This window comes from Ahaetulla prasina, chromosome 16 (assembly GCF_028640845.1).
Source record: "Ahaetulla prasina isolate Xishuangbanna chromosome 16, ASM2864084v1, whole genome shotgun sequence".
NCBI lineage: Eukaryota > Metazoa > Chordata > Lepidosauria > Squamata > Colubridae > Ahaetulla > Ahaetulla prasina.
Window position 1 is genome coordinate 7,917,264 of NC_080554.1, and position 24,237 is coordinate 7,941,500.

The 24,237-nt window shown below is 46.9% G+C and overlaps 1 protein-coding gene across 2 annotated transcripts in view; it reads right to left on the reverse strand.

Moving 5' to 3' along the window:
* The window catches only part of ASTN2 (astrotactin 2), a 479,279-nt gene that overhangs the window by 157,070 nt on the left and 297,972 nt on the right, over positions 1 to 24,237 (reverse strand). For both annotated transcript variants that reach the window (XM_058159180.1, XM_058159179.1), the window contains exon 11: positions 15,687 to 15,837. In XM_058159180.1, the coding sequence (XP_058015163.1) occupies positions 15,687 to 15,837 (151 nt within the window). The remainder of the gene's footprint in view (positions 1 to 15,686; positions 15,838 to 24,237) is intronic.

Sequence of the window (24,237 nt, forward strand, 5' to 3'; positions counted from 1 at the left end):
ATGGCCTCTTCCAAGCAAAACCGAGCTGGAAGATAAATGCATTTTTAACAACAACAACAACAACAATAATAATAATAGATGATAATAGACTCTGGCATAAACCAGTGCAGGTGGTTCCAGTGGTACTCGGCACCCTGGGATCTGTGCCTAAAGACCTAGGCAAGCACTTAAAAGCAATTGGCGCTGACCAGATCGCCACTGGTCAGCTGCAGAAGGCCACCTTACTGGGATCTGCCCGCATTATTCACCGATACATCACGCAGTCCTAAACGCTTGGGAAGTGTTCGAGTAGTGATCTGTGATACGAAATCCAGCATAGTTATCTCGTTTGCTGTGTATACTGTCATTTTGTGTAAATAATAATAATAGATGACAGATTAAATAGATAGAAAACCAAAGCTTTGCACGGACAGCACTTGAAAAACATTGAAGGAAAATGTGATGACAACTTCACATGGGCATGCCTTAAGATGGCAACCATCAAGAAAGAAATGGAAGGTTTAATACTCGCTGCTCAAGAACAAGCACTACAAACTAATGCCATGAAAGCAAAGATACAAAAATCCACCGACAATCCAAACTGCCGACTTTGCAACAGCAAAGTCGAAACTGTTTCACATTAAATATGTGAATGCTGCAAAATCGCACAAACTGATTACAAAGCTAGACATGACCAAGTTGCTAAATTAATCTACTGGTCAAAAAAATACGACTTGCCTGTATCCCAAAAGTCATGGGAACATAAAGTAGAAAAAGTTACAGAAAATGAGAAGGTGAAGATCTTGTGGGACTTTTGAATACAGACGGATTGTCACTTGGAACACAACACGCCAGATATCACAGTTGTCGAAAACCAAAACGTACAACTTATTGACATTGCGGTACCAGGAGATGCCAGAGTCGAAGAAAAAGAACTGGAAAAAATCATGAAATATCGCGACCTGGCCATCGAAACTACACGGCTATAGATGAAACATGTAACCGTGATACCCACTGTCATTGGGACACTTGGTACCATGTCCAAGAATTTTATAAGATACATCAACAAATTGCAGCTTCCGGCAATAACACCAGCAGAACTGCAAAAAACTGCGCTACTTGGAACATCGTACATCTTAAGAAGGTACTTGGTTGATACCTAGGATGCTGGCAGCAACCCGTATCAACCATTAGCACCAGTCAATGGTATTTGTGATGCCTTTTTGAATGTTCAGTTGACTGAGTTTCATGTTTAATGAATAAAGTAAATAATAATAATAATAATAATAATTTTCAAGCACATTTACATATTTGCAGCCTCTGACCATCGGATATTTGACTGTGTGTGTATATATGTGTGTGTGTGTGTGTGTGTGTGTGTGTGTGTGTGTGTGTGTGTATTTTTTTTTCTGAGGTTTTCACGGGTGTTTGTATGTAGGTCTTTGTTTGTTCGGGTTTTCTCCCGTGTAAAATTGGAAGTGTCTTGGCGACGTTTCGACGAAGTCTCATTCGTCATCTTCAGGCTTCAGCTTCGTGCTTCTGGAAGCAATGTGTGATCACAGCTGTTTCTTCCTTTTAACTGCTAGTGGGGGTTTGAACTGATTGGGTGGGAGCTTGGCTGTGCTCTGATTGGATGGGGGTTTTTTTGTGCTCAGTTTAGTCTGTGTTGCAGGGGGATTTGAGCTGGTGAGCTGCATTGCTGTTGTTTGGCTTCGTGGTCCCAGAAGCACGAAGCTGAAGCCTGAAGATGACGAATGAGACTTCGTCGAAACATCGCCAAGACACTTCCAATTTTACACGGGAGAAAACCTGAACAACCAAAGACCTACATATATATATATATGTATGTATGTATGTATGTATGTATGTATGTATGTATGTATGTATATGTATATATGTATATATGTTTGCACAGAACATATGAACTAAAGTCGCTGGGAGGCAGGCAGCATCTAAATGTAATTTATTGTTATTATTCTCCATACTTTTGCCAACAACTCATTGGAAATCCCAACCTGGTCCTCTGCCTTCTGAACCAGAATTGAGACATCCAAAGACCAGCCAATCCCATCGTAAATCTCAACCGGATCTGGCCCTGCAAAATTCCTGGCATGAGTTCAGGGCTCCCAATTTATGGGTTAAATAAACTTGGATCATGGTGATTAACTTAATATCTGCAGAACTGCTTCCAAAACGGGGCAGTCTCTTAATTGCAAGTCGTTAATCTTGTGACTCAAAAGAGGCGGGATGCCAAGAGAGAGGGGAGAAAACGTTTGAAGAAATGGTGACTTCGGCTAGTAGAGGATGGGTTAGAAATGGGTGGGGAGCATATTGAAGGATTTTTTTTTCTAGAACCATGAACTTGACTCCAATGACTTTGCATTAACAGAATAACGAAGTTGGAAGGGACCTTGGAGGTCTTCTAGTCCAGCCCCCTACTCAAGCAGGAAACTCTATACCATTTCAGACAAATGGTTATGCAGTTTTCCAGTACTTCCAGTGATGGAGCACCTATAACTCCTGAAGGCAAGCTGTTCCATCCATCTGTCCATCCATCCATCCATCCATCTATCCATCCATCCATCCATCCATCCATCCATCCATCCATCCATCCATCCATCCATCCATTTATCCCATCCATCCATCCTTCTGTTGTGGTCTCTCAGCCATCAGCCTCTCCAGCAGCTGAATCAGAGGAAGAGGAGGTGTGGGAGTTAAGGTCAGCATCAAGGCAACCTGAGAGCTCTGAGGAGGAAGAGGGAGTGGAGCTGGCAGAGAGAGAGAGAGAGAGAGAGAGAGAGAGAGGGAGGGAGAGGGAGAGAGAGAGAGATGGAGCCTGGGCTGTCCATCAGATGGAGAGTCAACAGCCCCCAGGTCTGAAAGTGGCTGATGAGGAAGAGGAGGAACAGCTGGGTCCAGTGCCTGACACACGGGTGGTCAGAAGGCAGAGGAGAGGAGAGCAGTGGAAATCTATGGGCCGGTCCTTGGGACAGAAGAGCCACTGCTGCTAGCGAAGCCCCACCCTAGCTCTGGGGATAAAAGGCAGTGGGTGGAGATGAATAGATGTGGCAGATAACTATTCATCTCCCTGCCGGACAGACTTGTTAGCCTGCTGTGAGAGAGAAACTTTTTGCCTGGGCTGCTGGCACTCCTAATAAAGGAATCTTTGAGTTAACTACAGTGGATTTGTTGTGTTTGGGAGCCAAGTGCAAGGGAGCCAGCCACCTTCCATCCATCCATCCATCCATCCATCCATCCATCCATCCATCCATCCATCTATATCAGATGGGGTAGGACCTGATGGCATCATACTATCCATACTTGGTCGTCTTCAGTTTTAAACGTCCTTACTTGGGAAGATATTGGCAACCCTACGAATGATCTCTAGGACTTCGTCGGTTGCCCCTACGTGTTTCTCCTTCAGGGCCCGGTGGAAAGCTAACCCGTTAACACCCATTTCCAGAGGCTGCCAATAGAATCCGATTATTTGTACGCTAGGATTGATCAGCCTTGCCTCAAACGGCCGAGAAGCAATAATTACTCTGAGTTTTAATCAATCCAGCGGCAGTTCAATTTGTGATCTGCCTCTCTAGTGACACGAGACCAGGAGAGGACTAGAAATTATGAGAAAATCAATATTCTACTCAGCCAATAATTCTTCCAGGATAATCGCAGGCGAAGAGTTCTCCGTCAAGGCAGCCCTGCAGGAAACGTTCTCTGGTTGAGTGGTTGGTTGGTTGGTATCCAGGAAGGATAGTCGGTTTTGGATCGTTTATTTCTGCAAACTATCGAACTGAGGCGAGGAAGATGGGAGGTAAAAGCCGGCCGGCTGAGGAAACACCGAGAAAAGCCATTCTCGGATCTTTGCAAAACGATGCAGAAAGCATCTCAGTGAGGTCCATTGGAGCTTCTCTAATATGTTCCTGCAACATATCTGTCAGAAGGTCTGGGGCTCATTTGGCTACGCTCAAAAACGTTGCAAATGGGACTCCAAATGAGGGCCTTTGAAACCAAGATCAAAGGAACAAAATGCAAAAACCGGCAGGCCCATTTGCTCAGAAACACAAACATCCCCGTTGTTCTCCGTTGTTTTTCTTCTCCTTTTGTTTTCACAAAAACAAAAATAATTCCCATTAATGGCGAAAACATCGGATGCAGTTTCCTACTTTCCGAAGACACAGAATGCTTGATTAGGGTTGCTGTTTCCAAACATTTCAGGGAAATAAGTGAAAGAAATTGCTTAAAAGGGTTTTTTTTCCCCTTCTTCTCTCTCCATATTTTTTTTTCTATTAAGCTTAGTTCTTTTTCTTATTAATCCAGGAAGAAAAAGAAAACTTTGGAGTAGAGTAGAGTAGAGTAGAGTAGAGTAGAGTAGAGTAGAACGGAACGGAACGGAACAGAACAGATCAGAATAGAATGTGGAGTGGAATAGAATAGAATAGAATAGAATAGAATAGAATAGAATAGAATAGAATAGGTGGAATGGAATGGAATGGAATAGAATAGAATAGAATAGAATAGAATAGAATAGAATAGAATAGAATAGAATAGAATAGAATAGAATAGAATAGAATAGAATATGTGGAATGGAATGGAATGGAATGGAATAGAATAGAATAGAATAGAATACGTGGAATAGAATAGAATAGAATAGAATAGAATAGAATAGAATAGAATAGAATGGAATGGAATGGAATGGAATGGAATGGAATGGAATAAAATAGAATGGAATGGAATGGAATGGAATGGAATAGAATAGAATAGAATAGAATAGAATAGAATAGAATAGAATAGAATAGAATAGAATGGGAACAGGCACAGGAAGGGAAGGGACCTTGGAGGTCTTCTAGTCCAGCCCCCTGCTCAAGCAGGAGAACCTACACAATCTCACCCACCTGGTGGTGATGTTGGCCATTCCACTCAACAGAATATTTTGATGGAGTTGTAAATGGCCACCTTGTCAAATCAGTCTAGCCCACTCTTCTAACTATTAGCCATGGTTTTGCCAAGAGTGTGTTTTGCTTCATCAAAGCAAAGAGATTAACGTTAACATAGATTAACAGAGTTGGAAGGGGCCTTGTAGGTCATCTAGCCCAAGCAGGAGACCCTACCACCATTTCTGACAAAGGGCAGTCCGGTGTCTTCTTGAAAGTCTCCAGGGATGAAGCTCCCACAACTTCTGAAGGCAACTTCTGTTCCATGAGTTGATTGTTCTCACTGTCAGAAAAGTCCTCCTTATTTCCAGGTTGAATCTCTCCTTGGTCAGTTTTCATCCATTATTCCTTGTCCGGCCTTCGGGTGCTTTGGAAAATAGCTTGACCCCCTTCCTCCTCTCTGTGGCAGCCCCTCGAATATTGGAAGACTGCTATCCTGTCTCCCCTGGTCCTTCTCTTCAGTAGACTAGCCATGACCAGTTCCTGCAACCGTTCCTTGCATGTTTTAGCCTCCAGTCCCCTCATCATCCTGGTTGCTCTTCTCTGCACTTGTTCTGTTTCCCTCTCCCAATACTCCCAACAAAAAGCCAGTCAAAGGCCTTCTTTTCAAGTTTATTTACATTTGGCTGGATTCCTTCTGGCACAGAGATATTCTGGCCATGTCTACCCACGCGCCTGCCAAGTCTCTGGAGATAACTAGGAAATTATAGATAAGACAAGAGTCACTCATGAATATATTCTTCCCTCCATTGAAACAGTTTGCCCGCGCAAATTCACTGCTTTGTCCACGACAAAAAGCCAGGAAGCTCCGCCTCCTGCTTTATAGCCCCCGTGGGTGTCACTCCGTGACTCATCATTCTTTGACCTTGTCCCAACGCCTCCTCTGCTGCGTGCGCCGGTCACATCTGCGCAGTCTCGCATCAAGCCAAGATTGTTCTTGGGGTGTTGCCAAATCAGAAGAAGGCCCAGTGGAATCAGGCCTTGCCAGCCCCTCCTCCTCCTCCTCCTGGGTGGGTGCCAGGGAAGAAGAGGGCCCAGGGGAAGCAGGCCTTGCCAGCTCCTCCTCACTCTCTGAATCATCCTCCTCCAGGAGTCTGAGTCCGGGAACCTGGGTCACAACAGCACTCTTTCTAGAGTCTCAACATCTTTTTTATAGTGTGGTGACCAAAACTGGATGCAGTACTCTAGGAGTGATCTTGGCATGTGATGGAAACACCGGAAATTAGAAAGCGAGCGACAAAACCCATCCGAACGACAATGCGGGCAAAACCATAGTAACCTCTTGCAGAGAAGGGCAAAGGGAAATCTCACTGTCAAAAGAAGAGAACATTGGCATCCATCCCCATCCAGGCCCAGACAATCTGCTTCAAAGCTCCTGAAATCCCAGTCAGATCCTCTCTTTGGTATCGTTTGATGTCGAGCTGTAACATCTGCTACTTCTACAAATTAGCTCCACTGTCTATAAAACACCTTCCCCTCAATGAACACGGACCAGCAGGGTAGCAGCTGAGTTTCAGGAACTGGCGGGCAGATTCCTAACAGGCGCCACAAGCTGAGTAGTAACGCTTGGGTAGATCCATCAAGAAGAATAGCAACTAGGCAATTGAGCTTGGTAACCGAAAAAAAAAAATCTGCATTTTTTCCAAGCATTTGTCATTCAACCCCCTTCCTTGGTGGAGCTGCTGTAGTTATCCGAGTCTGTTCCAAGCTTTAAAAGTCACTGAAATCCTGAGGAGCACATCAGTGGTGGGTTTCAAATTTTTTTACTACCAAGTGGCTTGGTGGACGTGGTATGGCTTGGTGGGCATGGCAGGGGAAAGAGACTGTAAAATCTCCATTCCCTCCCCAATCCAGGGGAAGGTTACTGCAAAATCCCCATTTCCTCCCGATCAGCTGGGACTTGGGAGGCAGGGAATAGATTTGGGGGCGGGGCCAGTCAGAATTTTTACTACCGGTTCTCTGAACTACTCAAAATTTCCGCTACCGGTTCTCTAGAACTGGTCAGAACCTGCTGAATAACCACCTCTGGAGCACATGTGATACAGCGAGTGCTTGACTTACGACTGTAATTGAGCAGCTCCAAATTTTCTGCGGCAAAGTGTTCTGACCCAGCTCCCCAAACCCTCTGACGTGAATGCAAAATATTCCTTTAATTAGGAGTGCCAACAGCCCCAGCAAAAAGTTTCTCTCGCAGGCTAACAAGTCTGTCCGTCTGGAAGATGAATAGTTGTCTGCCACACCTATTCATCTCTGCCTCCTGCCTTTTATCCCCAGAGCTAGAGTGGTGCCTCGTTAGCAGCAGTGGCTCTTCCTTCCCCAGGATCAGCCCATGGATTTCCACTGCTCTCCTCTCCTCTGCCTTCTGTGCAGCTGCGCATCGGGCACTGGACCCAGCTGTTTCTCCTCTTCCTCATCAGCCACTTCCAGACCAGGGGTGTTCTGTCTTGCCCGCCCTCAGAGCAGCCAGGGCCTTCTTACCTGCTCCCGAACACTGAGGAATGTATGCCTCCCGGCCCAAGTCCTGGCTCCATGCTCACACAAACTGCAGAAGAAGGAGCATCTCCCTGCCCCAGCCCTGACTCCATGCCCAGGCAAACGGAGCAGCTAGACCCCTCCCCCTCCTCCACAGCAGGTGAGCCTGAGGAGGGTTTACTCCCAACAACAGCTGATTGGAGTGACCCTCGCATCAGAAGATTGGAGAGGCGGAGGCAACAGAAGGAAGGGAGGGGCAGGCCTTAATGAGTGCTGAGTCATGGAGCCACACCCCATGGCCTATATAAAGGATCTACTTTCTGGCAGTCTCTGAGTCAGGCAAAAGTCGAACTTATCTTGCTGAAGTCACTTACTGGTCTCCTGCCTGCTCTGAGGACTTTGCTAGGACTTTGGGCAGAGCTGCAGAGGCAAGCCTGATTCGGATTTCCCTGACCCAGCCGTCAGCGGAGGAGTGGGACACGACAAGGGGGTTGTTGACTCTCCATTTGAGGGCTGACGGATGGCCCAGGCTCCACCTCTGTCTCTGTCTCTCTGCCAGCTCCATTCCCTCTTCCCCCCTCGGAGCTCTCAGGTTGCCTTGATGCTGACTGTCGTGTCCCACTGCCAAAGTCCTAGCAAAATCCTCAGAGCAGGCAGGAGACCAGAAAGTGACTTCAGCAAGATAAGTTCGACTTTTGCCTGACTCAGAGACTGCCAGAAAGCAGATCCTTTATATAGGCCATGGGGTGTGGCTTCATGACTCAGCACTCATTAAGGCCTGCCCCTCCCTTCCTTCTGTTGCCTCCGCCTATCCAGCCTTCTGATGCAAGGGTCACACCAATCAGCAGCTGTTGGGAATAAACCCTCCTCAGGCTCACATGCTGTGGAGGAGGGGGAGGGGTCTAGCTGCTCCGTTTGCCTGGGCATGGAGCCAGGGCTGGGGCCGGGAGGTGCTCCTTCTTCTGCAGTCTGTCTGGGCATGGAGCCAGGACTTGGGCCGGGAGGCATACATTCCTCAGTGTTCGGGAGCAGGTAAGAAGGCCCCGGCTGCTCTGAGGGCGGGCAAGACACAACACTGACCTTGACTCCCACGCCTCCTCCTCCTCCTTTGATTTGGCTGCTGGTAGGGCTGGTGGCCGACAGGCCACAGCACTAACTCAGACATTGGTGAAGTGAGCTTCGCCCCATTTGACGGAACTTTCTTGGCACAGTTGTTAAGGGAACCACCACAGTTGATCAGTTAGTAACCCAGTCGTTAAGCAAGTCTGGCTTTCCTTTTGGCTTGGCTTATCACCAAAGAAGATCAGGTGACCCTGGGGACACCGTCATAAATAGGAGTCAGTTGCTCAGTGTTTGAATTGACCGTGAGGGATGCTGCAATGGACGTAAGTATGGAAAACGGTCATAAGTTGCTTTTTTCAGTGCTGTTGTAGCTTTGAATGGTCACTAAACGAAGAATTGTAAGTCAAGGACTACTTGTATTCCTACATTAACAAAAGATAGTGAAGGTCTTCTCTATTTTGGTATGAAACAATATTTCTGGTTTCTTTCTCTTCCATTCAATCACAAGGCGAGGTCTTCTTGTCCAGCCCACTGCTCAAGCAGGAGACCATTCCAGACAAGTGGCTGTCCAGTCTCTTCTTAAAAACCTCCAGTGATGGACCACCTACAACTTCTGGAGGGAAGCTGTTCCACTGATTGATTGTCCTCACGGTTAGAAAGTTTCTCCTTAATTCCAGGTTGCTTCTCTACTAGATCAGTTTCCATCCATTGTTTCTTGCCTTGACTGCTGGTGCTCTGGAGAATAAATTGACCCCCCCTCTTCTTTGTGGCAGCCCCTCAAATACTGGAAGACTGCTATCATGTCCCCCTTAGTCCTTCTGTTCATTAAACTAGACATACCCAATTCCTGAAACTGTTCTTCTTTAGTCTCCAGGCCTTGAATCAGGGATGAAATCTACTTACCTTCCTTACCGGTTCGGAAGTCACATGTGTACGCACACCCTCTGCGCATGCGCAAAACCTTTCTGCGCATCCGCAGAGGGTACAAAACACATTACTTCCTGGTTAATGACAGGAAGGAAGTAATGACAGCAGAGCGGATGGGTGGATTCTCGCACCACAATTGCTTCCGGTTCTCTGAACCACCAGCCAAGATCGCTACCGGATCAGGCGATCTGGTCCGAACCGGGAGCATTTCACCCCTGCCTTGAATCATCTTAGCTGCCCTTCTTTGTACTTTTTCCAAAGTCTCAACATCTTTTTTGTACTGCGGTGGCCAAAACTGGATGCAGTGTTTCAGTTGTGATCTTACACACACCTTTCCCCCATGTTCACAGCTTTCCTGGGTTCTTAAATCTCTTTTAAAAACAAGGAAAGTATAAGGAAAGGAATTTCCCTCAACATGCTTTGGATTCCTTTTGAACTTAGAATAATTAACCAGTGGAATGGCTTGCTTTCTGAAGTTGTGGTTACTCCACATCACTGGAGGTTTTTAAGAAGAGACTGGAAAGCCATTTATCTGGAATGTTATGGGGCCATGATGGCAAACACAGGTGGCACATGGAGCCATATCGGTGGGCATGCAAGCTCAGCTGTGGCGCACGCAGCTGATTTTCAGGCCTTCTGGGCTCACCAGAAGTCGGCAAATGGGCCGTTTCCAGCCTCTGGAGGGCCTCCAGGGGAGTGGGGAAGGCCATTTTCGCCAGGGTTTTCTAGAGAGGCTCTGGAGCCTGGGGAGAGCAAAAATCGGGTCTACCAAACCCACCGGGCCATTGTGTGCCAAAGTGGGGGGAACATGGGGGATAAGTGTCATGCACACATATGCTGGGGGCAGGGCAGATAGAATTATGGGTGTGGGCATGCGCTCCTCGCTTTTGGCACACGATGGCAAAAAGGTTAGCCATCACTGTTATAGGGTCTCCTGCTTGTGCAGGGGGTTGAGCTAGAAGACCTCCAAGGTCGTTTCCAGGTTTATTATTCCAGTAAATCAGAAGGTGGAAAGCTAGGGAGGTTGCAGAAGAAGGACAAAACCCTGAGCTTCATTTCAACAAGGTATCTTCATGTCATCATTGAAATAAATTTGAGAAGCTTTTTGAACGACTCCTAGAAGGAGCAGACGGTGAAGGAGGGGGGGACAATATATTATTTTTTTCTGAGAAAAGTTTGGAAAATAAATGTGGGCACCTGTTGTGTCTCGCCCGCTCCCCCTGCCGCAGCCGGGCCCCTCTTATCTCCTGCCGGACGCTGATAGTTCGGAAGAATGTCCTGGCATGCGTCCAGGCCCCAGCCCTGGCACCATGCCCGGACAGGCCGAGCAAGACGAAGGGCCTGATGTGCCTTCAGCCCCCAGTCCTGGCACCATGCCCAGGCAAACGGAGCAACTAAACCCCTCCCCCACAGCATGTGAGCCTGAAGAATGTGAGGCCAGTCATGAGCTAGGATTGCCAACAGCTGGAGGTTGGAGAGATCCTTGCTTCCGGAGAGTTGAGAGGTGACGTCAGCAAAAGGAAGGGAGGGGCAGGCCTGGATAAGTGCTGAGTCATGGAGCCACACCCCATGGCCTATATAAAGGATCTGCTTTCTGGCATTCTCTGAGTCAGGCAAAGTCTAACTTGGATTGCTGAAGTCACTTCCTGGTCTCCTGCCTGCCTTGAGAACTTTGATAGGACTTTAGCAGAGCTGCAGAGGCATGCTTGATACGGACTTCCCCGACCCGGCCGTCAGCGGAGGAGTGGGACACGACAGCACCACTGCAGGGTCAGACTATCATAGTGAGGCTCCTCAACAGTGCTCGAAGAAAAAAAGAGAAGCAACCAAGGCTGACGCTAAGGACAACGGTCATCATCGTACATTTGTTATCTTCTCTGGTTCAAAGATTTCTGCTTCGTTCATCAGCTTCGTAGAATTCACTGCAGCGCCAAAAAGAATTGTACTGCGTTCGACACCGTGCGGGATTGCTTTGCACGTGCCACAACCGGAGGTGGATTTCACAAACTTTTACCACCGGTTCGCCGTACACCGAAAATGTGAGCTTGCACCATCCACCCTCCATGTATGTGCTTTGCTCACATGCGCGACTTGAAGGCATGTGCACGGCTTAGAAAACGCAGCTAAATAGGATGGCATAGCGCCGGGGCAGGTGGGCAGGCCCACCCGCAGTTCGCCACTACCGGTTTGTCCAAACAGGTCTCGACCGGCTGAATACTACCACTCTACTCCGTTCTAAATAGTTCTGTAGCATTTGAGAAGTCGCACGTCGATGAAAGGGCATGCGTGCAAACCAAGGGCCAAAGTAACATTTCCAGTATGAAATACCCAGGGAATTTTTTTTTATCTGGTCCCCTGTGCTCTCATTATCAGCTTTTACACAGAAACTTTTCCTGTTTTCCAAAAAAGAAAAAAATAGCAGGTTCACCATCGTAAGCAGAATAAACTTTCTCTTCAAGCACCCCTCCTTCTTATTCCCCTGTCTTTCCTTCCTCCGTTCCTTTCCCTTTACAAGAAGCATCCATTATTATTGTTATTCCTTGCACAGACGTTCAGATGCGTTGCTCTTCTAAGCTTAAATATCCCGACTCTTTCTAAACAACTCCCAGTGCTAACTACCATATGGAAAACAGGAACGATTTCACAGAAGAATGAATTCTCTCCGGCTGTAATTAAATATTTCAGTTGCTGTTGCATTTAGACAAACATTTCTTGGTAATTTATGCGCAAAGACCAATCCTGCTAGGTCAAATAAATACAGGTAGTTCTTGACTTAGGACCGCAATCTTTGAGAGCCCAAAAATTTCTCTTGCTCGTTGTTAAATATTTTTTATTGTTTTATGTCACATGTTTCATTTCTATGTTGAACAATGTGTTTTCTAGTTATCCAAAGTGTTAACATATAGACATCATCATAATAATTGTCGTGTCCCACTCCTCCGCTGACAGCAAGGTCAGGGAAATCCGAATCAGGCTTGCCTCTGCAGCTCTGCCCAAAGTCCTAGCAAAGTCCTCAGAGCAGGCAGGAGACCAGTAAGTGACTTCAGCAAGATAAGTTCGACTTTGCCTGACTCAGAGCCTGCCAGAAAGCAGATCCTTTATATAGGCCATGGGGTGTGGCTCCATGACTCAGCACTTATCCAGGCCTGCCCCTCCCTTCCTTCTGTTGCCTCCACCTATCCAATCTTCTGATGCGAGGGTCACTCCAATCAGCTGTTGGAAGTAAACTTTCCTCAGGCTCACATGCTGTGGAGGAGGGGGAGGGGTCTAGCTGCTCCGTTTGCCTGGGCATGGAGCCAGGGCTGGGGCCGGGGGATGCTCCCTCCTCTGCAGCCTGCTTGGGCATGGATCCAGGGCTGGGACCGGGAGGTGCCCCCTCCTCTGCAGCTTGTCTGGGCATGGAGCCAGGACTGGGGCCGGGAGGCATACATTCCTCCGTGTTCGGGAGCAGATAAGCAGACCCCGGCTGCGGTGAGAGCGGACAAGACACAACAATAATCATAATCATATATGTATGGTAAAGGTAAAGGTTCCCCTGCACATATGTGCTAGTCGTTCCCGATTCTAGTGGGCGGTGCTCATCTCCGTTTCAAAGGTGAAGAGCCAGCGCTGTCCGAAGACATCTCCGTGGTCATGTGGCCGGCATGACTCAACACCAAAGGTACACGGAACGCTGTTTCTTTCCCACCAAAGGTGGTCCCTATTTTTCTACTTGCATTTTTTACTTGCTTTCGAACTGATAGGTTGGCAGAAGCTCGGACAAGTCACGGGAGCTCACCCCATTATGCGGCACCAAGGATTCGAACCACTAAACTGCCAACCTTTTGATCAACAAGCTCAGCATTTTAGCCACTGAGCCACCGCGTCCCAGACTTAAACATATATGCGATAATATCAATCGTTATTGAAAAGCATACTATCTTCCATTGTAGTATCGATTATACAGCCGTTAAAATATTTACTCATCAGTTTTTTCTTTCCCGTTTAGTTCATATTTCACATAAATCCACCCCTCTAACCTTAGTATCTGTCACTTAACCATTTATAGAAGAGTTCCCAAATTTCTCTTGCTAAGGGAGACAGTTGTTCAGGGAATTGTGCTCCATTTCCTGACCTTGCTTGCCACAGTGGTTAAGGGAAAATCATTGCAGTTGTTAAGTTAGGAAACACGGTCCTTAAGTGAATCTGGCTTCCCCATTGACTTAGCTTGTCAGAAGGTCGCAAAAAGGGGTCGCGTGACCACCACCCCTGGGACACTGAAACCGTCATAAATGTGAGTCAGTGGACCTGGTGTCCAAATTTTGATCAACTGACCATGGGGATGCTCCAACCGCCATGTGAAAAAGAGACAAAGAAGAGGAAGAAGGAGGAAGAGGAGGAGGAGGAGGAGGAGGAGGAGGAGGAGGAGGAGGAGGAGGAGGAGGAGGAATGAAATACTGCAAGGTATATGATATCCCAAATAAATCCAGTTTACTTTCACTCAAGTAAATTAATACAATGACCTCACATGCTGTGCGCAAAAAGCAAAGGATTATATTTAGAGAGAGATAAACCTGGAAGTATGACGGTAATTTCCTTGGAATCTGAAGGGAAGATGGGTTTTGAACACCATGACTTGGATTCCCCAAAAATGACAGTAACCACAAGCTAAACATGAGAGAAAGAGGGAGAGAGAGGAGGAGGAGGAGGAGAAAGAAGGAGAGAGAGAGAGAGAGAGAGAGGGAAAAGAAGAAGGAGGAGGAGGAGAAGGAGAAAGACAGACAGACAGACACACACACAGAGAGAGAGAGAGAGAGAGGAGAAGGAGAAGGAGAAAGACACAGAGAGAAAGAGAGAGAGAGAGAGGAGGAGGAGAAGAAGAAGGAGAAAGACAGAGAGAGAGAAAAGGAGGAGGAGGAGGAGGAGGAGGAGGAGGGAGACAGAGAGAAAGAGAGAGACAGAGAGAGAGAGGAGGAGGAGGAGGAGGAGGAGGGAGGAGGAGAGAGAGAGAGAGAAAGAAGGAGGAGGAGGAGAAGGAAAAGGAGAAAGACAGACAGACAGACAGACCCAGAGAGAGAGAGAGAGAGGAGGAGAAGGAGAAAGACAGAGGCACAGAGAGAAAGAGAGAGAGAGAGAGAGAGAGAGAGAGGAGGAGAAGGACAGAGAGAGAGAGGAGGAAGAGGAAGAGGAGGAGGAGAAGGCAGAGATAGAGAGAAAGAGAGGAGGAGGAGGAGAAAGAAGGAGAGAGAGAGAGAGAGAGAAGAGGAGGAGGAGGAGGAGGAGGACGAGGAGGAGCGGGAGGAGGAGAGACAGAGAGAAGAGAGAGAGAGAGAGGAGGAGAAGGACAGAGACAGAGAGAAGAGAGAGAGAGAGGAGGAGGAGAGAGAGAAGGAGAAAGACAGAGGCACAGAGAGAAAGAGAGAGAGAGAGAGAGAGAGAGAGAGGAGGAGAAGGACAGAGAGAGAGAGGAGGAAGAGGAAGAGGAGGAGGAGAAGGCAGAGATAGAGAGAAAGAGAGGAGGAGGAGGAGAAAGAAGGAGAGAGAGAGAGAGAGAGAAGAGGAGGAGGAGGAGGAGGAGGACGAGGAGGAGCGGGAGGAGGAGAGACAGAGAGAAGAGAGAGAGAGAGAGGAGGAGAAGGACAGAGACAGAGAGAAGAGAGAGAGAGAGGAGGAGGAGAGGAGAAGGAGAAAGACAGAGGCACAGAGAGAAAGAGAGAGAGAGAGAGAGAGAGAGAGAGAGAGAGGAGGAGGAGAAGGACAGAGAGAGAGAGAGGAGGAAGAGGAAGAGGAGGAGGAGAAAGGCAGAGATAGAGAGAGAGAGGAGGAGGAGAAGGAAAAGGAGAAAGACAGAGAGAGAGAGAGAGGAGGAGGAGGAGGAGGAGGACGAGGAGGAGCGGGAGGAGGAGAGACAGAGAGAAGAGAGAGAGGAGGAGAAGGAGAAGGACAGAGACAGAGAGAAAGAGAGAGAGAGAGGAGGAGGAGAAGGACAGAGAGAGAGAGAAGAGGAGGAGGAGGAGGAGGAGGAGGAGGAGCGGGAGGAGGAGAGACAGAGAGAAAGAGAGAGAGAGGAGGAGAAGGAGGAGGAGAAGGAGAAAGGCAGAGATAGAGAGAAAGAGAGAGGGGGGAGGTGGAGAAGCAGAAGGAGAAAGACAGAGAGAGAGAGACAGAGAGACAGAGGGAGAGTGCAATTGCATAATCTCAGGAAAAAAAATTATGTCTCCTTCAAGGAGCTGCAGATGAAGAGAATGTCTGAATTCTCAGACTCTCTGACGCCTCTTCTTGGAACCCAATCCAAGGCATCCAACTTCCCCGGAGTCAAAAGTTGGTACCTACCACACAACCGGTCGAGTCCACTTGACGGTCCGATACACATTTGAAGTTGCGGGTGCAGCCTCCGTTATTGTGAGAACAATCCCGAACCGGTCCAAAGGATGAGAGCAGGTCATTGATGGTCTCAAAGTAGGTCGACAACATTGCTTCTTCCCTTGAAGAGAGAAAAAAGGCCCATTCAAGCCGCCACCTCAACTCAAAGGCAAAGGAAATGACCATCTTTTATATTTCCTTTAAATTCTTCCACAAATTCCTTCCGTTAGCCCTGTGGCCTCCATACTTAGGGCCATTAAAGCCAAAGTCAGAATTAATTCCCTCTTCCGCTCACTCTATTATTTAACGATTTCCCCCCCCCCTTTAGTAATTGCCTCCCTCTTTTTCTTTCCTGACAACAGTTCAGATTAGAAGCCTCTTTCAAAGCCTTTTGTCATGCATAACCTTAGTACAGGGTTTCCTAAGAGGAGCAAGATCAATTAAAACACTCCGTGTATTTTAATCATGACTTCAGAAGAAAGGATTTCCAAATAAAAGGGAGAGACGTGTCCTAATTCCAAGCAGCCAAAGACAATTCATATTTCTGTGGGGCGCCTCCAAATTCTTGATGCAACCGGAGGAAAAATTTCATGTGTGTACAATCATATTTGGCTAATAAAGAATTCTGTTCTGTTCTATTTTATCTTCCACTCCATTCCCTCTCATCCCATCTCATCCCATCCCATTCCTATCCTAATCTTCATTCCATTCCATTTTATTCCTATCTAATCTCCATTCCATTTCATCCCATCCCATCCCATTCCTATCCTAATCTTCATTCCATTCCCTCTCATCCCGTCTCATCCCATCCCATTCTATCCCATCCCATCCCATCCCATCCCATCCCATCCCATCCCATCCCATTCCTATCCTAATTTTCATTCTATTCCATTCCATCCCATTTTATTCCTATCTAATCTCCATCCCATCCCATCCCATCCCATCCCTACCCTAATCTTCATTCCATTCCCTCCTATTCTGTCCCATCCCATCCGAGCCCATTCTATCCCATCCCATCGCATCCCTATCCTAATCTTCATTCCATTCCATTTTATTCCTATCTAATCTCCATTCCATTTCATCCCATCCCATCGTATCCCTTTCCTATCCTAATCTTCATTCCATTCCCTCTCATCCCATCTCATCCCATCCCATTCTATTCCATCCCATCCCATTCCTATCCTAATCTTCATTCTATTCCATTCCATCCTATTTTATTCCTATCTAATCTCCATCCCATCCCATCCCATCCCATCCCTACCCTAATCTTCATTCCATTCCCTCCTATCCTGTCCCATCCCAGCCCATCCCATCCCAGCCCAGCCCAGCCCAGCCCAGCCCACTCCTATCCTAATCTTCATTCCATTCCATTCCATTCCCTCCCATCCCATCCCATCCCATCCCATTTCATCCCAACCCATCCCATTTCTATCCTAATCTTCATTCCATTCTAAAATACCAAATAAATGGAGAAAAATCATAACGGCATTTAATTTATTTGACACATCTCTTTATTTAAACTCCCAATTTAAATTTAAATTTTGTTTTTTTTCCCTTCTTCTCTATCCCTCATTTAAGCAATGGGGCCCAGCATGATAACTCAAAAGGTTACTTTTGACTCAACTTAGATAGTTTATCTTTAATGTCGGTAGCCCATTCTTCACTGAACTGATCATTTGAGGGTGGGAATTTAATATTTACACAAGATTGGTTTTTAACCTTTGTTTTGCTACAGGAGAGGGTAATGGGAAAGGACACTGCTAGGTATGTCTCATATGTTTGAGAGATCACTTAATCAGGAAAGTGTCTGTGGAGATTCTCAGTCACTAAGGTCATAATTGTCCCAAAAGTACTTTTTCAAGAGGCAACTGGACTTTGTTTTTCCTTGAAGAGTTTTGCTTCTCATCCAAGAAGCTTCTTCAGTTCTGAAGAAGAAACTGAAGAACTGAAGAAGCTTCTTGGATGAGAAGTAAAACATCTTCAAGGACAGTCAGAACTAAAGACGCTTCTTGGATGAGAAGTGAAACAGTCAAGAGTGAAACATTGGCGGCTACATACATTGGCGGCTACATCATTTCAACTTGGCATTAGAGTAAGGGGGGGGTTATGTGTTGATTACGAATGGGTTACTTGGAGAAATGAAACTTCTACAGTTCCACTGAAGCTTGTGAGAGTCTGAAAACTTCTCAAGGACATCTTTAACGGATGTGAAGAGGAAGGTAGATGGTTCCCATAACGAAGAGAACTTGTTTACATGGTCTACATGAACTAAAGATGCTTCTTGGATGAGAAGTGAAAGGTCTTCAAACAAAAACAAAATTCATTTTGAAAAAGCACCTATCAGGGTTCCAAAGGATGCCCTAATTAAATTATGAGCCTCAAGCCAACCTTCAAATAAAATCCAGTTATTTATTAGGAGCTTCATGTCAGCACGTACCCAAATAAAGCCAATTCTGACCTCCACGTAATTTACAGTCCTAATCATGACCCTGTTTCCCACCTGCCCCCCAGGGTGTGTAACCAATCAAATTCACCACCGGAGCAATTTTGCGGGTTGTAGAGATCACTCCCCTCCGGCCGCTGTCAGTAACCCTGGGAGACAGCCTTGAGAAATATATGTCTGGAATGTGTGTCTGTCTTTGGCTGATGTTGTTTCATCAGTTTCCCATCCCCCCCTACCCTTGCCTATGGCAACTTGAGAGCAGGCCAGGAATGTTTTCCAAGTTGACAGCACCTTTGGGTGAATCAGGAAGGATTGATAGGAAGAGGCTGCCTAATCAAGAGGAAGTCAAGAACCACCAAAAAAAAAGAAAATGTTTTTTGAGAATGAGGCTGGTAGACACCTTGTCCAAAATCTCACAAGTGAAGGTTGACGTGCAGGAAAGAAAATGTGGCAGTCTTTTTTCCCTGCTGACTCTCCAGCATCTGTTACGGTCCATTTGTGGAGACCATCCTAAAGGCCATTTTTTCCCCCCGATGCCGTGAGTGATTTCCTACCTATCAGCCTTATTACTGGAACTTGAGTGCAAAAATTAGAGAACGCTGGCTGGTTTCTTTTTCCCTTGGCACCTCTAAGGAAGTTTTCTTTTCTTTTCTTTCTTTTTTTCCATTTACGAAAGTAAACAGCGCCCCCCCCCCCAAAAAAATGGATCAATAAAATAACCTTCCGAACCGTTCGGTGGAAGACATGCAGAGAGGTAGCGAGTGCGAAGGGGAGAGAAAAGTGAAGGCAGGTTGCTTTGGGGGACAAGGCAGCTGCAGGAAAGTGTATATAAAAAAGGGGAAACCATTAAAAAAATGAAAGAGAGAGAGAAAGAGAGAGAGAGGGAGAGGGAGGGAGAGACAGTGGGAAGCAGAGCAATGAGAATTTTGTATTGTGTCGATACGGTCGCGTCAGAGGCGTTTTCCAACCGAAAGACCCTTTTTAAGGTGGAAGTATATTTCCTACGGCAGTGGTGGTGAACCTTTTACTCATCGAGTACTGAACAGGCACATACTTTGTGTGCGTGTGTGCGTGCTATCCGCGCCATCGCGCATGCTATCCGCGCTGATGCACGGCTCCTCCCCATGCGCTGTATGACCAGCCGCACCATCTGTGCACGTACATAGCTTTTGCGTGCGCCCTCCCCCCCGTGCACTGTGCGGGCAACCACACCATCTGCGCATGCGCGCGAGTTTTGCATGGCTCCCCCCATGCACCGCGCGCACAATTGCACCATCTGCAGATGTGCATGGTTTTCACGTGCACAGTGCACATGCGCCAATGCCGTCTACACATGCACGCACCGCGCACAAGTACTCTCGCTCCAAAGAGAGCTCCGAAGACCAGCTGGATCCCCTGAATTGCATGCATGCACATTGGAAGCCCGAACACCAGCTGGGTGTTCCTTTCCTTTCCTTTCCTTTCCTTCCCTTCCCTTCCCTTCCCTTCCCTTCCCTTCCCTTCCCCTCCTTTCCTTTCCTTTCCTTTCCTTTCCTTTCCTTTTTCATCCCTTCCCTTTTCATCCCTTCCCTTCCCCTCCTTTCCTTTCCTTTCCTTCCCTTCCCTTTCTCATCCCTTCCCTTTTCGTCCCTTCCCTTCCCTTTTTGTCCCTTCCCTTCCCCTCCTTTCCTTTCCTTTCCTTTCCTTCCCTTCCTTCCCTTCCCTTTCTCATCCCTTCCTTTCTCATCCCTTCCCTTTTCATCCCTTCCCCTCCCCTCCCCTCCCCTCTCCTTTCCTTTCCTTTCCTTCCCTTTCCTTCCCTTCCCTTCCCTTTCTCATCCCTTCCCTTTTCATCCCTTCCCTTCCCTTTTCGTCCCTTCCCTTCCCTTCCCCTCCTTTCCTTTCCTTTCCTTCCCTTCCCTTCCCTTTCTCATCCCTTCCCTTTTCGTCCCTTCCCCTCCCCTCCCCTCCCCTCCTTTCCTTTCCTTTCCTTTCCTCTCCCTCCCTCCTTCCTTCCCTCCCTTCTCATCTTTAAAAGACCCAGGTCCACACAAGTGCTGGGTAAAGACTCATATTCATAAAAGTCATGCAACATCTGACAAGGGTTGTGTAGAGGAATCCCGTAACACCACACAGCTTTTGAACGGGCGATGGAATTTGTCTTGGCGCCATAGATCTAACTGTTCCAGTGAGAAAAGGAAGTAAACGTCAACGGAAAATTTGGAAGACTTCCGCAAACATCTCCCCACCCACCCACCCCATGAAAGAAACAGGCACAATTAACTCAAGAACCCAACAACTGGATGAATTGCGATTCAGCTCACTCAGCTCTGTGGGCCCGTTATCCTCCATGTGGAGAACCATTCCATGAAATAAGCCTTATGCCGGTTGACAGCTGTAGCCAGGGTTTAGTTAGAAAGGCAGCTGTTTCGGTGTTACCAGTAACTTGACCCCATTTAGAGTTGGAAAATTCCGGATCCCTTTTCCTGCGGCAGAACAACAATGAAGCTTCAGAAAATAGAAAAATGAAGGTGTCGTACAAGAAATGACTGGCCGTGCCGAAGGTTTGTGACGGAACTGTCCTAAGATTAGAATCAGGCTTCCAAACTTAGAGCATTTCTCATGCGTTGAGGCTTTAAAAGCCACAATTACCCAGCCTGCGTTGCCGGCTGCAGCCCAGGTAGTCCTTGACGTACAACCGCAACTGAGCCCAAACTCTATGCTGGTAAGCAAGACATTCGTGAAGTGAGCTTTGCCCCGTTTTCTTGCCCCGTTTGTTAAGTGAATCCCTGCAGTTAAGGGAATCTGACTTCCCTGTTGACTTTGCTCATCAGGGGGTTGCAAAAGTGGATCACGTGACCCCCGGGACACCGCAACCATCATAAATAGGAGTCAGTTGCCAAGCGGGCGAATTTTGATCACCTGGCCATGAGGATGCGGCAAGCGTCGTAAGTGTGAAAAAATGATCGTAAATGGTCACTTTTCTCAGTGTCGTCGTAACTTGGAACGGTCACTAAATAAACGGTGCGGAGGAGAGGAGTCCCTGTATGAAATATTCCTGACTGCCCTTCTGAGACAAATGCCGAATGTGAGGATCCCACCATTTGTCATAACATAACATAACATAACATAACATAACATAACATAACATAACATAACATAACATAACATAACATAACATAACATAACATAACATAACATAACATAACATAACATAACATAACAAACATAACATAACATCAGAGTTGGAAGGGACCTTGGAGGCCTTCTAGTCCAACCCCCTGCCCAGGCAGGAAACCCTACACCATCTCAGTCAGATGGTTATCCAACATTTTCTTAAAAAATTCTGGTGTTGGAGCATTCACAACTTCTGCAGGCAAGTTGTTCCACTTATTAATTGTTCTAACTGTCAGGAAATTTCTCCTTAGTTCTAAGTTGCTTCTTTCCTTGATCAGTTTCCACCCATCGCTTCTTGTTCTACCCTCAGGTGCTTTGGAGAACAGCCCGACTCCCTCTTCTTTGGGGCAGCCCCTGAGATATTGGAACACTGCTATCATGTCTCCCCTAGTCCTTCTTTTTGTTAAACTAGACATAACCAGTTCCTGGGTATCGTTCTTCATATGTTTTATCCTCCAGTCCACTAAATCATCTTTGTTGCTCTTCTCTGCACTCTTTCTAGAGTCTCAACATCTTTTTTACATCGTGGCGACCAAAACTGGATGCAATACTCCAAGTGTGGCCTTACCAAGGCATTATAAAGTGGTACTAACACTTCACGTGATCTTGATTCTATCCCTCTGTTTATGCAGCCCAGAACTGTGTTGGCTTTTTTAACAGCTGCTGCACACTGCTGGCTCATATCTAAATGGTTATCCACTAGGACTCCAAGATCCCTCTCACAGGTACTACTATTGAGCAAGGTACCACATATACGGTACTGGTGCATTTGTGTTTCTTCTTGATGTAATCTCTGTTTAGACACATCATTATCATCATCATCTTCATTTAACGACCCCATAATCCCTTGCGGGGTGGACAACTGGGCAACTGAATGGAGCTAGCAGAGTGTTGGAATGGCCGGATGCCCTGACTGTCGCCAATGCGGAGTTTTGTTCGGCAGATATATTCTCAGTGTGCCCAGAGAGAGAAATATCTGCCTGTACTTAGGATCGAACTCACAGCCTCCTGATTGTGAGGCGAAAGCTCCACCTCTAGGCCACCGCACCACTCCTATCATGGTTTAGTCACATATGTCGGGTAAATGGACACGTCGGGCAATAAATTACGCGGCTCGACGCAAACAGACGTCTGGCGACCCATTTCTTGCTTGGCTTTTAATTGCAGATTAAAATCGGGAGATGGAAATGAGCTTTGGAAGATACAAAAGTATAAATGGCACGCACCCCAAATTAGACCGATGTGACACCTCTAAATATAGCTGCGTGCGACCTTCTCCGTTTCTAATCCTGGAAAAGGTTCTGCGTTTAGAAAACATCTGTTTCCATCCAACCTGCTTTAGTGAGTACCGGTTCTGTGCTTCCACCCAAATCGACACTCTGAAATTCTCCAACAACTCTTCCCTTTGTGCCACAACACATTTGCAAATGTATTAATAACCAAAAGTATTAATAGAAGCAAAACAAAAAACCCACACATCAACCGAGCCAACAACTTGAGAGCTCATTTAATATCTTGCAATCTGCAGCAACTGACAGCAGTTTTCTAGTAATTGAACTATCATTAGCTTAAAAATTAAAATATTTTGAACCACGGAGGGTTTATTTGCAATTTAGGGATGCTTCATACTCGGAATCCCAACGGGAGCGTGATTTAATATTTTTCTTGAACGTATAATGTTATCAAAGCACTGCACCTCCTAATTTGCTCACCTTATCTCTTCCCATCCTGCGTCGCATGAGGAGAGCACATCTTTCTCCTTCTATCCTGGACACTTTTTACAGAGGCACGACTTTGAACAAACCGTCTCACTGTTTGGTTTGGTGGCCGCAGTGCCTCAGATAGAAAGTCCCTACAGAGAGTGGTGAGGACAGCGGAGAAGATTATAGGAAGCTCCCTTCCTGTTATTCAGGACACTGCTTATAAGTGCCATGTGCTTGAAGCTCAAAGCATTGTCAGAGACCCCACACACCCATTCCCATGCCACCTCGCCCATCCCAGGAGTCTCCACACATCTGTTTCGGATGCCAGGTAAGTACAGAACTCGCGCAGATAGAGGTCGGTAATTGTGAACTATCTTGCAAGACTGCGGGAGATGAAAGACTTTGCAGGAGAGGAATTCACTGTAAATTAAATAAAAGGGGTTTATCGGGATGAGGACTTGGCTTCGCGCTGCCGGGGAAGCCTAGGTCAGAACACCTCTCCCCTTCAATTTCAGGAGCTGTTTCCTTCTGACAAAGCCCCAGAAGGATGGATTCAGTCTGAACTGCTCTTTCCCGCTGGAGTTGAATGAAATGTTGCCGGGTTCACCTTGTCAAAACAGATCAGAGCCGTGCAAAGTAGATTCAGGTTCAGCCTCCATTGTTAACAGCCGCCCTTCCGGTCTCCAAGGGGAAAGACCGGACTGGCGCGAAGAGGCATCATTTCCAAGGACCTTTCCCCATTCTCACAATCCACCTCCGCTGACAATAACAGCACAAAAAACTGGCTTTTCCTCCCTCCCTCCCACTCCCTCCCCCAAAAAAGCCACAGCATCGCTGGCTTCCAACTCAAAGGATCGGACCGCAAAGACTCATCCTAGGCTCAGCGACGGCACCAGCGGGAAGTGTGGCCGGTCACAGAAAAGAGAACATTGGTAGGACACTTGTTCCTGTGATCAATCAGATGGAGGAATGTGGAGAATTACAAACGGAGAGATTGTGTTGCTTGGAATCAGAGAGTTTTTGTGGGGTTTTTTTACGAATGCAGAAAAAAAACACATCACAAAGGAAGGCCTGGATCGGCGGTACAAAAGGCAGGAAAACGCTAATCAGCTGCATGGAAAAGCGACAGAGCAGGAAGGTGAATGCAAAAACAGCTTGGGTAACAGAATGAAAGAGTTGGAAGGGACCTTGTAGGTCATCTAGTCCAACCCCACCCCCC